Raw genomic sequence first — 13,239 nt, 5'->3', positions numbered from 1 at the left:
TGATTTCTCTGAGGCTTTAAAAATCAGTCAACCGTACTGAGTTTATAATATCACATAGAGCAAATTTGAATGAAGTGAGATATGTAAAAATTCTAGAAGAGCTGTCTATCAATTAGCATAACTTTGAAAAGTTGAATGCAGTCTGTCTCAGAAACTCAGCAAGTTCTTAGATCTATGGCCATGTTCTTATTTATCACTATTACTGAGGGCCAGTGGGTTACCTCTTTCCACTCCATCTTTACCTTCTCACCATTAACCCTTCACTCTTTTGATTACTGAAATAGTGTTCATTCTATGGGTCTGTGGGTCCTGCCACAATGATTTCGTTCTACATGGTCATGGATGAAATCCTCCCCATGTCAGACCTTGGTTCAGCATCAGTGCTGTGCTTCCCTACCATCTGTTGGCATCAAGCCCTCATACCTCTGCTGGGTACTAACACCCTCTGTATGTGCCCAACCTGCAGCAGCTTCAAGAACTCACCCCCTCCAGGCAGAGTGGCTTCTTCTGTTACTCTTTACAAGGCTGCCTTTTGTTGGAAAGTCCTTCCCTGTGTAAATTACCCCTTCTTTCAGGAGGCCCAGTTCAAGTCTTATCTGCTACCCTAAGCCTTCCCTTATCGCATAGACTCACACAAGTGTTCCCTTTCTTCATATTATTAATGCACCTGGAGTGAATATCACAGTCTAGCATTTAATTGCTCTCATTCTTTCACATGTTTCAATTCAGTCTTGGTCTCATTAGCTACTTAAGAGATAGAGTTCGTTTTGATTCCTCCATGCATTTAACACAGAGCTAATATGCAATAGGTACTCTGTTTATTGACTGATTGTAAACACATTATCCTAGTATGGATGACATGGGATGAGCTACAGTTGTCATCTCCACTGACAATGGATAGTCTAGGACAGTGCTGACCCGAGACTGTCATGGAGCAAGCCTGACAGTATGTCCCTGGGAGTCCTAACCCTTTAGCTGGAAATGGAGGTTGAGAAGCGGCTCCTAGTGTATAGAGAGCAGCTTGCAAAATGGCCTTTTCAGGAGAAAACAAAACTTTCCACAGAGCTCCAAGTGAATTCCTCATCGCTCTGAGGACAGGAAACCTCCAGGGATGTAGGAAATGGATTCTATCCTTTAATTTCCATGTTTTAGCCAGTGGGGTACTTCGTGGGAAATAATGGGTGGAGGTTTCTTTACCTGTTTCCTTAAATTATAATCCTTGGGTTGTAACACTCACACGGGCATCTTTTCCATTTTTTTGCTTCCACTTCAGAGTGCCCATTTCTCACCCAAACAGACAGGCGTCCTTTTCCCTTAGTTGTTTGCAAGACATCATAACAGGCCCTCCTTGCCCCTCAGGAGGCTTCCCTCCAGTGCACCCGGCTGCTCCTTTTTGACCCTTTTCTGCTCCTTGGTCTGCACAGAAGCTGCAGGGATCAGGCCCCCTGGTCCTGACAGAGGAGGAGAAGAGGACCCTGATTGCCGAGGGCTATCCCATCCCCACCAAGTTGCCCCTGACGAAATCGGAGGAGAAGGCCCTGAAGAAAATCCGGAGAAAAATCAAGAATAAGGTGGGTCCATCAGATGCAGGCACTTCTGTGAGCAGTGATGTGAGCAGAACCAAGCCACGTGCCTGTCCTCCCTTCCCGGCGGCCAACACTGGCCTGGCCGTTGGTGTCGGGACCAAGGCTTGGCCCTGTCCTTCTCCAGCCCTGCCATCCATCTTCTGGTCAGTGGGCCCCCAAATCGGGTGTGCACACTCCATGATGCTCAAGATAATCTATTCAGGCATGGGAGGAAAATATTAGAACTCCCGTTTACATTTAAAAACATCTCAGCCTTTAAAATTTCCGTTTTATGATATATACAATATTCCCCCAGTAGGCATCTATGCAATTTATAAATATTTATAAATGATAATATTATAACTAAATAAATATCAATACATTATGGGTGTTTGCTTAATTTTTTTTCTTGATAGATGTTTTTGTTAAGAAATTCTGCAGGCTCTTCTATACCTGGATTTAGCAGTTTCCTAGTCTTGGGCCACTATTGTGGGAATAAGGGACACAGAGGTCCTGGGGCACGGCTAGGGTGTGGATAGAGCAGGAGGGAGGAGACTAAGAGGAAGAAGGAGAGGGCTTAGAGTCATAATTCTTCACCCACGTGCAGAACCACAAGGGAATTTTTGTGTAACTAACCCCGACTGGCTTATATTATGTATTACAGTGACCCAACTAGGTCCACAGAATTGAAATCATTTTTCTGAGACTATAGAGATGGTTCATGATGTACATGTTCTGGTCTGACTCCTGGACTAATGTCCTTCTCACTGGGGGCCTAGTTTGTTGAAAAGTAGATGAGAACATAGACCAGTTGAAACCAGGGGGGACAGAAGAGGTGATTAGTAGATGAGCCAGCAGTTTAAAGAAATGGGAAGTGGCCACGGAAGTGAGCAGGGCTCCTGTGATTTCTGTGCTCATGGCCTCCTGTCATGTGGGTTTACTGCTATGTTGCTGTTCAGTTGTTGAGTTGTGTCCAACTCTTTGCAACCCCACGGACTGCAGCACGCCAGGCTTCCCTGTCTTTCACTCTCTCTGCAGTTTGCTCAAACTCATGTCTATTGAGTCAATGATGCCATCCCACCATCTCATCCTCTGTTGTCCCTTACTGATACAGCTGGAACATAATCCTTTCTTCTCCCCTTCCATTGCAGATTTCAGCCCAGGAAAGTAGGAGGAAGAAGAAAGAATACATGGACAGCTTGGAGAAAAAGTAAGTCTCCTGCCAAACTGGTTGTGTGTTTTGAGCAATTCACATAGAGAAATGTGAGTGCCAGGGCCCCTGATTTCCATGACTGGGGGTTCAGTTTCTCACCTGGCTCCCAGCGAAGGCTGTTGGTTTTTCAGCTGTGTTTTGCCTGCCACCTAGTGGTTTTTAGGGGAGAAGCTTATAAATCTAGTAAGAAAGAAAAAGTACAACTTCCTTGATGGCTCAGATGGTAAAGAATTCGCCTGCAATGCAGGACACCTGGGTTTGATCTCTGGGTTGGGAAGATCCCCTGGAGGAGGGCATGGCTACCCGCTCCAGTATTCTTGCCTAGAGAATCCCATGGACAGGGAAGCCTGGCGGGCTATAATCCATGGAGTCGCAAAGAGCCAGACTTGACTGAGCAACTAACACACTTGCACTTTCGATCTTAGTAGGCATTTGTACAGCACTGTTTCCAACCAAAGGTCCATAAGACCTTGAAGGCTTCCTTTCAAATAAGTACAAATACAAAACTGTCATGCACATTCCTGGACTCCTCAGAGGAGAGGTGCTGTTTTGGTAGAAAAGAATCCAGGGCTAATTAATGAATTACCCTTGGCCACACTCCCTTGCACACTAAAGAAAGCAGCAGGGGATATAAGACAAGTTGGTGTTCTATATTTTCTGCCTGCTGTGATTCGTGTTATAGGTGAGTGGTTTTGCACAAAAACATTTGAAGATACCTTGTGTTATTCTCAATAGCCTGGAATATCAGGAGGGCTGTTAGAAAAACAAATTAAAAAACAATTTTGTATTACCCTAGAAAATAGTTCCCATCTGACAAACTAATATCATTTTAAAATGGGAATGAGTCCCTGGACCTAGAAATGAATCTTTAAGTATATCTGGTGAGAGGTTGGTGGATCCTGGCTGGTTTTTGAAGTTCCTACTGAAAGTCAGTGTTTCTTCCTCTTGATTTAGGTTTTGGTAATAAGAATTATTACCAGTCATTGTTGAGGTATCCGGGGTCAAGATGTTTCGATGAAAATCTCTTTATGGCCTCCTTGGGGCATGCCTCCTTGAGCACCTGGGTTCCTTATCCTGAGGTCCTAGGGTATTGTCCTTTCCTCTCCCCCTGCCCCAAGCCCTGTCAGTCTTTCTGGCCAAGAGCACAGCTCGCAGCATTCAGTCCCCATAACATGGAGGGAGAAGTGTGATGCGCATTGAGAGCCATAGGGAAAAGTCAAGAGGAATCAAGTTTGAAAAACCCTATAAGAAGTTCGGGCTTCCCTGGTGGCTCAGATGGTAAAGAATCCACCTGCAGTGTGAGAAACCTGGGTTCAGTCCCTGGGTTGGGAAGATCCATTGGAGGAGGGCATGGCAACCCACTCCAGTGTTCTTGCCTGGGGAATCCCCACAGACACAGGAGCCTGGCGGGTTACAGTCCATAGGGTCGCAAAGAGTCGGACGTGACTGAGCGACTAAGCACAGCACATAAGAAGTATACATTGTGTATTGTCCCTATTTATTTCCCATTATTGAGCCATTTGTTACTAATCTCTTTCTCTCTCTCTTTTGTGTGTGTGTGTGTGTGTCCTCACCCTTTTCCGCAGCTCAGATTGGCCTAGCTCTCTTCCTGATCTCCCTAGAGTAGCTGCTTCTCTTTTTATTTTTTCTCTGAACCCCACCTGCCTCCATCCTAGCTCCTGGCTTAGTGCTTGTTCCCCTGATAAACTCAGGTTTCCCTTTTTCTCTCTCCTCTGTAGGGTAGAGTCTTGTTCAACGGAGAACTTGGAGCTTCGGAAGAAGGTGGAGGTTCTGGAGAACACCAACAGGTGAGGGTCCCTGGAGTAAGGAGGCCTGATGGAAGGTGGGGAGAGAGGGGCAGATCAGAAAGGGGACTGGGGAGAAAGTGGGGGAGATGCCATTGAAAGAGTAGTTGTCCCAGGGTGCTCAGGAGGGCCATGCTCCATGCACCTGTTCCTGCCGCATGTGCACACACACATGCACACATGTATGTGCGTGCATGTGCACACGCATACACACACACATGCCATGTGCATGTTCTTTACTTTGCCTAAAATATGTGAGATTGATGAGGAGGCTGACTCTGACAAGGGCTTTCATGAAGAGGGAGTTAAGGAAGAGGCTTGGGAGAGAATATGGTCAAGGAGTCTGATTCTCCTGAAAATGACATCAGACTTTATAGAGATGGCTAAGGTGGGAGTGGCTACTTTGTTGTCACCCAATTTGAGTAAAATGAACTAGTGCTTATTAGTAAAAAAAGAAAGGAGAGAAAACTAAGTTTGTTTTTTAAAAAGTTTCTAATTGCTGTGTTTAAAAGTTAATTAATTGATTACATTTTAAGTCCATTTTGAAAAATCAATGTAGGACAGATGGATTCATGAGTTCATCTAGCACCTCTTGTGTCAGGTACTGTTTTCAGGACTTTATAGATATTAACTCATTTAACCTTCTGATGACCCTATGACCTAGTCCTGTTACTATCCCTATTATATAGAGGAGGTAATGGAGACTCAGCAGGGAGGCCTGGCGTGCTGCAGTCCATGGGGTCGCAAAGAGTCAGACACGACTGAGCGACTGAACTGAACTCAATGGAGACTCAGAAAGGTTAGGTGACTTGCCCAGGGTCACACAGTAAATGCCAGAGCTGCATCTGAAGGCAGGCAGTCTGGCCCTAGAGCCTTAATGAGCTTTATCCTGGGTCATGTTAAGGAATAGGGCTGAGAAATGGTGGTTGAGAAGTTTCATCATGTGTGTGTGTATTCAGAGTCTGCTCATGCTTTGAAAATTAAGGTATTCATTAGTCAAGGGATCCTGTTGCCCTTAGCTGTTATAGATCCAACAATCCAAGCAGAGAAAAATTGACTTTTAGGTAAGCAAAATATTAATTCATCATTTTAAGGCTTAGCATTAATGCTTAATAACAATTTTACAAATGTTAAGGGATCAGGGTAAATCTATTTGCATGTCATCTGATAATAGTGTAAACTTTGGCTCCCATTTCCTAAATCTTCATGGTCTATTGCTCAAACAGCAGGCTAATTGAGTCATCAGTTAAAAATACCGTCAGTAGGAAAAGTGGACATTGTGACCCCACTGGGTTTCTCTCTGCATTTCTGGGAACGTGTGCTCATATGGCAGGTCAAGGACAGTCACCTCCAGCACTCTATAGACAAACAACAGAAGTAAGTAAATGTCACCAGCTCCATGTGATGTCACCTTGATCCCCCACGCAGAGGAACTGGTTTCCAGTGGTACTTCAGGGTTCCGGTTTCACTGTTGTCTTTGGCCATTAGTCTCCTGAGGCTTCATCCCTTCTTATCTCCACCTTTATTCTTACCAGAGTGGTTCTCTGGGTCCTAAACCCCCACCAGAGTCTGTATCCATTTTGTAAGCATCCTGAGCAGATACTAGTCCATCCTACCTCCTGTCTTAGCCATCGCTATTGCAAAGACCCCATGTTCATGAGTGGGACAAATCCAGGCCATGAAATGGTGAAAAGGGAAAGAGGAATCCATCCAAGATAGTGGAGTTTGGTCCAGGTTGGGTCTTGTCTAGGGGTTCCGGATGTCAGGTCTTCCTGCAGCCACACGGGGGCAGCAGAGGCGCAAAGAGCATTGGGTGCTTGTGATGAGACGGGCGCGCTGCCTGTCCCCTTTACTGGGAAAGGGTCTCTCCTCCCCTCTGCAGGCTGACCCTGCTGTATCATATATTTTAAACCTAAAAAAGAAAACCCACACACATGTGATATATGCCCATTGTAAAAAAAATTTAGAAAATACAGTTTAAAAAGAAAAGAAAATCCCCCCAAATCTTTTCACCCAAAGAAATGTTTACATTTTGAAATGGAATATTTTATATGTATGTACTTATGTTGTACATCCTCTTCTGTTAAGAACCTTTCCCATTTAACAGAAATCACTGGCCATATATTTTCATATCAGTTAATGTATTTCTACATAATTTTATTTCTGTCAGATTTTGATAAAGAACTGTTATCTGCAGAGCATGGACATAAAGCACATCTGATTATGTGTGTTTCAAGGACAATCTGTGCTTCGCCAATTGTTTTTATCTTTTAAAATAATAGTGTTAATTGCTTAGTCGTGCACAACTCTTTGTGACCTCATGGACTGTAGCCTGCCAGGCTCCTCTGTCCATGGGGTTCTCCAGGCAAGAATACTGGAGTGGGTTGCCATTTCCTTCTCCAGGGGATCTTCCTGACCCAGGGATCGAAACCAGGTCTCCAGCATTGCAGGTGGATTCTTTACTGTCTGAGCGCCATCAGGGAAGCCCTTTAAAATAATGACCATGGCTATATTAATATGATGTCAATTATTGTACAATATGAGTTAGAGAGTCCCTGTATATTTGAGCTTGGGTCAGTGTGTCTTGAGTTCTTCCCTGAGAGCCAATGGTAGTTTTTCTTCTATCTTTTTCACTGTGGGAGCTTTTGCCAGCAATTCAGCCTGCAGGAAATTCCACTGAAAAAGCAATCTATCTTGTGCGTATGGTGCTCTGCTTGCCCCTTGACTGGCAGGAGCTTCCACTGTGGCTCCCCCACAGGCCCTGTGTTCAATCTCCTCCCTTTTCCAAACTCCTGGTAGACAACCAACCCTTTATGGTGAAACTGGTTAATACTTGATTAACCTGCCATCTTCCCACAAGTAATCTGATGAGGGGCCTTGTAAGGTACAGTTCCGGCGAGGCAGAAAAGGAAAGACGACCTCAACAGAAGTAGGTTACCTTTATTCAGGCAAGGAGGGGCGACAGTCGGCCTAACGACCAGGCTGAGCGCCGAAAGGGATCAGGGAGGCTTCATACTTATAGGGAGGTTTGTGGAAGCGATAAGGGAAACGTCAATCAGGTGGGATATTTTGAGTATTCTTTTGTTGAGATGACACTTGTAGTTGGGCAGGGGGTGATAAGTCTTCTGGGCGGGTGTAGGGGGTGGTAGGTTTCCGGACAGGGGGTGATAAGTCCCAGATAGATGCAGCTGGCCTGGAGCATCAGGATGGAACTAAAGTTATGCTTTGTTTTCTCCGAAGTTAGATGATTCAGCAAGGGGCCTTTGAGACTGTTGTTCTCTTTTCTAGGCCCAAAAGACTCCTTCAGGCCTCCTAGGTCATAGTCTCTCAGTCCAGCAGCTTTTCGTGTGTTTTGGCTTGAGAAGCCAGGGTATAAAGCAAAGCTGCTCTTATGCAAACAGGGAAGGGCCTGCCTTCCCCCCGACTTCCTCTCCCTTCTACTGCCAAGAGCCTCTCCTTGCCCGGAGGACACCACGGCCGGAGTGGCCAGTGTGAACCTTGGCAGTCTCTGCCCTAAACTGGTCAGGAGGAGGTGGTGGTGTGGGCCTGGGGTAGGGGGAGACATTCGGACCCTTTATTCATGGCACCGAGTGAGTGACCCAGTGTTTGAACTAAGTGCAGGGCAGGGCCCAGTTAACGCACACCTGTGTTTGTATCCTGTTCGTGCTTCTTATATTACCATCCTTCGGAGGTAGGTGGGTGGAGACAGAAATGCTTACCAGACGTGGACAGGATCCTGGCTACCCAGAAGTGGGTGGGAGACCTGGGGTGTCGCTGTTTCATTTGGCATGACCTGGCAGGAAAGGCAAGTGGGTACTTCGTTGTTGGCCAAACTAAAGAAAAACTGTACCTCTTTACATTTTACCACTTCCGTGCTCCACCCCACAAGGACTTGCATCGATCCAGATGAGAATGAGCACTCGAAGCCCGAGTCAGTCCTGAATCTTCGGGTAGAACTGGCCCCAGCCGCGGCCAGGTAGCACATTCCTGGCTTCGAGGTGAAAAGGCCCTTTTGCCTGAGCTCAGCAAGCTGGAAGGGGGTGGGGACGGGAGAGGAGACTTCTGCATCCTTTCCCACAGGAACCTTGGGCAGCTGGAGCAGTGGGAAGACACCTTTACACTTGTCTGTAAGGCGATCTGCTAATCACCTGCCGCCAGGAAATGTGTGAGCCAGAGAGAGCTGGTTTCCCAGGGGGCCTTCCTCCCTGTGCTCGGTCAGGAAATTCTTTTACTTTTACAAAGTCCCGGCGAGACTGCGTGTGACGTCTCCTGGCCTTCCTTGCTTCTCATTCGTCTCCAAGCTGCATGACTCATTATTGGGAGACCCTGCCTTTCCCCCACTTTATTGCCTTTTCTTCTGCACAGGTGATCTGACTAGCCCATTTGTTGTAGGCGTCTGTGGCTCAGTTTGCTCCGTTCATGTCTAATTTTGCCCTTGAACATCCATAGGGCTGATCTGTAGATTCATAGGCGCTTAGATGTGAGAGCTTGTTTGGAGGCTCTAACTGGGGAGTGCAGCCACTCATATATTCTTGACTGAAGACTGGTCCTCCTCCATTGGAGATGGTCATCCTCTTCGACGAGCACGCATCTTTGAGAGGGTCGCACGTGGAGCGATGAGGGAGGAAGGGGACACCTGCCTAGCCAGCCAGATCGGCCGAATCAACCCTGGCAATCAGTGGAGAGACAGATGTCACAACCAGCTCCAGATATGAGAGCCCTCGTATCCAAAGCTCAGACTTGAAACATACTTTAGAGATTATCTCATTTAACTGCTAATCACTTCATTTCACAGAGTGGGAAATTGAGGGCTGGTAAGGTTAAGGTCATCTAGATGTTTAGAGGTAAGACGGGAACTGGGACTCTCAGGCAGTTCGTTTTTCCACTGGTCCCTACCGCAATCACTCCTACCCCTGTTGTGCACTCTCTCCAAGGACCAATGCCTTCCCCATCACAGGGCCAGCCTTGGATCTGAATGAGAGGGCCCGGCTCGGTATCCATGTTTTAGGGGGCCTGCTCCGGTTTCCCCTAGCACGCTCCTCCCGGTGGGATGAGGAGTCAGCAGGCTCTAGGTGATATGTCTGTCTGGAGCTCTTAACCTGGCCCAGGGGGAGCTCGAGGGAGCAGGCCTCGGAGGTACTCGTGGGCAGTGTTTGCTGGCTGGGGCTAGCTGGGGTGAGGAGAGGCCTTAGGACATATGACATGGGATGTGGGCCTCATTGATTCCCTTTCCCTGGACCTCACAGAAGTAAAGGATGTGCTTGTCCTGACCTATATTTGTGTTGTTATCAGAAACAAGGATTCCTTAGTTTTCCTCTTTGATCTTCCTCTTAACTCTAGTCCTCCTCTCCGTCTCTGCTTTTCATGTTCTTTACAGGCTACATGCGACTCCTGAGAGAGGTCTTTCCGGCCAAGCCCACTGGGCTTTGATCGTGTTCTGCCTCTCCTGATTTGTTTGTTTAGCCACACAGTCATGTCCCTTTGCACCAGTTTTGTCTGCCGGCTCCCTCCGAGCTATTATGGTTTTCCATGTGTGATGTCCTCTCTTCTCTTCCACTGTCCGTAACCAGCTGGTCCCCCCTCCTGCTGTGCCCAGAGAGGCTGTTAGAGCGCTGACGAATGACCCGAGTCCAGGAACGACCCTCTGTAGACCCATATCTTGGTTTAAATCACTTTTCATTTCTCTGTTATCTCTAACTTCTGGCTGCGTGAAGAGTATAAACTTCTTTTTTTTTCAGGTGAAAACATTACAAACTTCAAAGGTTTGTTGACACAAGGCTGAGTTTCCCAGAGAGTTTAGAAAGGCATTTTAGTATGATTTCATGGTGGAGTTAGACATTCCTCAGCCCCAGAAAACATTCTAGAACTCTCTTTTTTGTGTTCTTGGGCAAGTAGATGATAGACTATTTCAAAAGTGTCCCCTGGTCCCTGAGAAATAAAGCTCCTTGGAATGTGGCAATTGCACAGTGAGAAAAAGGAGACAATTTGTATTTTTAAAAATTTAGACCAGAACCCCATAAACCACCTTCAAAACTTAAGTAAAAGGTCATAAATAAATGAATGTTTATTCAGAGTTTAGGATTTTAGCAGAATGTGATTATCTTTTGTGTAAGAGTTTGCACCTTAGTATTTAAAAGTCTTTGTGGTAGTTCACGGAGAAGGCAATGGCACCCCACTCCGGTACTCTCGCCTGGAAAATCCCATGGACGGAGGAGCCTGGTAGGCTGCAGTCCATGGGGTTGCGAAGAGTCGGACGCGACTGAGCGACTTCACTTTCACTTTTCACTTTTATGCATTGGAGAAGGAAATGGCAACCCACTCCAGTGTTCTTGCCTGGAGAATCCCAGGGATGGGGTTGCACAGAGTCGGACACGACTGAAGTGACTTAGCAGTAGCAGCAGTGGTAGTTCACAAGCCTCCTTGCAGAAGGAAATAGCAACCCATTCCAGTGTTCTTGCCTGGAGAATCCCATGGACAGAGAAGCCTGGAGGGCTGCAGTCCACAGGGTCGCAAAGAATTGGACAGGACTGAGCAACTAACACACACACGAATCTCCTTAAATATTGTTATGCAGTATTTTGCATTATTATTAACAATAGAGCCTACCAGCTCATCTCTCTCCACCTAAGGACTTTGTGGTACATGTTTCAGCTTTGTAACACCTCCCTCCTAACCCTCAGATCTTTGACACTAATTCTGGATGATTGGGGTGGATGGGGAGGGCTTTAGGTGGGATTTTGCTTCAGAAGAACATGGATGCCTACCTCTTCCATCATGAAGCCATGTAATAGTCACTCATAATAATTTTTTTTTTTTTGCATAAGCACTGTAGTTAAATAACACTTACAGTTTTTGATCGTATCATTTTACATGTTGTGTAACGACCCAGATACACCACACATACATCACATACATGACTAATATGAATGTTTCATAGATAATTACTTATTTACTATGTGTGAGGCCCTCAGAAAGTGTGTGTTTTATTTGATTTTGTTTCATGGAGAAGGCAATAGCAGCCCGCTCCAGTACTCTTGCCTGGAAAATCTCATGGATGGAGGAGCTTGGTAGGCTGCAGTCCATGGGGTTGCAAAGAGTCAGACACAACTGAGTGACTTGACTTTCACTTTTCACTTTCATGCATTGGAGAAGGAAATGGCAACCCACTCCAGTGTTCTTGCCTGGAGAATCCCAGGGACAGTGGAGCCTGGTGGGCTGCCGTCTATGGGGTCACACAGAGTTGGACACGACTGACACGACTTAGCAGTAGCAGCAGCATTAGAAAATACATCAGTCACACCCCAGTTGTTTCCACAGCCCACAAATGGTTCATGATTTGGAATTTAGAACTTACTGCCCTAAGTCGTTCCATAAGGGTGTAAACAAAGTTTCTTCATCCCCACGGGAGGCTGATGTGCCTGGAGTGGTTCACTCACACACACAAATGTGCACACACATCCTAGCACGGCTGGTTTCACTTCTGAGAAAGGCGTGTCACAGGATTTGATGGAAAGTGTGTTTATAGAGAGGACCTGGTTTGCAGCTCCTAGCACAGCAAGTAATTGGGAACCACCAGTTTATCCTTCTTCCTGGGTCCTAGTTTCTGACTCCAGTGGGAAATCAGATACTAGAATGTTCAAAGCGTAAGATGCAGTCGCTGTATCCCTCTTGTTCTCTCTTGTTCCCTCCTCTCCTCACCCCCACTGTTTCTCTTAAATAACAGAAACAGAAGAAAACAAAACGAAACCAACTACAAGAAAACGCATGAGGCTGTTGATGCATTTCCCAGTTCTTATGAGACTGTGTCTCACACTGTCAGCTACTTTTGAATGTTTTGCCCAATTTCCTTTGATCCATCTCCCAAGATACAGGGTGATGCTTTATTTTGGGCGAGGCTGGCAGCTGCCTTCGACTGCTCTTTTCCTTGGAGCCGTGTGAGCGCAGCCGTAAAGTTTATTTTTATATCTCACCACAGGACAAAAATCCACATTCTCAATTGAGCTTTGGACAGTCCGATTTAACAAATTGTGAAAAATTTCTTGGCCCAGATAAACGTCTCTCTAAATTAAGACCTTGCTCCCGGAAGCCCAAGAATTCATTAAGCCATAATTAGCCATGATCACTGATGATTTAAAGTACAGTAATAAAGGAGAAGTTTATACTGAGCTCTGAATGCACAGTTGGAGAGTCTGTCCTATAGATAGCTTTAGTTTTAAAATAATTCTTTCATTTCATCTGGGGCCTGCCTTTTCTCCAGCCAGCCCTTTATGGAAGCAGAAAAACAGCTGTCATCCAAGCTCCCAGTGTAACCAGGGAAAGTACCACGTCATCTCAGACCAGCATATCAGCCCTGAGGTCCCAGGCTTTCCCATGCAGAGACTCATCTGTCGTCAGAGGAAAGAAACAGCAAGCACTCTGCAAAGGTGTATTTGTTCCAGCAAAGCTAGAGTACCCCAGACAGGGATTCTCTCATTCTTCTGTTAGCTGGTCAAAGGAATTAACTTTGACCATATTATTCAAGTCCTGAGTTTAGGCAGCAGTTCAGAGGACATTGCTAAACATTGAACTGCTGCCTAAACTCAGGGCTTAAGTAATATGATTAAAAACACACAGCCGTGGTACTGAGATCTAAATTCAGGTTTCTTGTCCTGAGAGC

General features: G+C 46.0%; 1 protein-coding gene across 2 annotated transcripts in view; it reads left to right on the top strand.

The window, feature by feature from the left end:
* CREB3L2 (cAMP responsive element binding protein 3 like 2) overlaps positions 1-13,239 on the top strand; it is a 133,798-nt gene that overhangs the window by 104,714 nt on the left and 15,845 nt on the right. For both annotated transcript variants that reach the window (XM_061165883.1, XM_061165884.1), the window contains exons 6-8: positions 1,425-1,571; positions 2,717-2,775; positions 4,518-4,586. In XM_061165883.1, the coding sequence (XP_061021866.1) occupies positions 1,425-1,571; positions 2,717-2,775; positions 4,518-4,586 (275 nt within the window). The remainder of the gene's footprint in view (positions 1-1,424; positions 1,572-2,716; positions 2,776-4,517; positions 4,587-13,239) is intronic.

This window comes from Dama dama, chromosome 18, assembly GCF_033118175.1.
Source record: "Dama dama isolate Ldn47 chromosome 18, ASM3311817v1, whole genome shotgun sequence".
NCBI lineage: Eukaryota > Metazoa > Chordata > Mammalia > Artiodactyla > Cervidae > Dama > Dama dama.
This window is presented reverse-complemented; position numbering and strand designations above follow the sequence as displayed.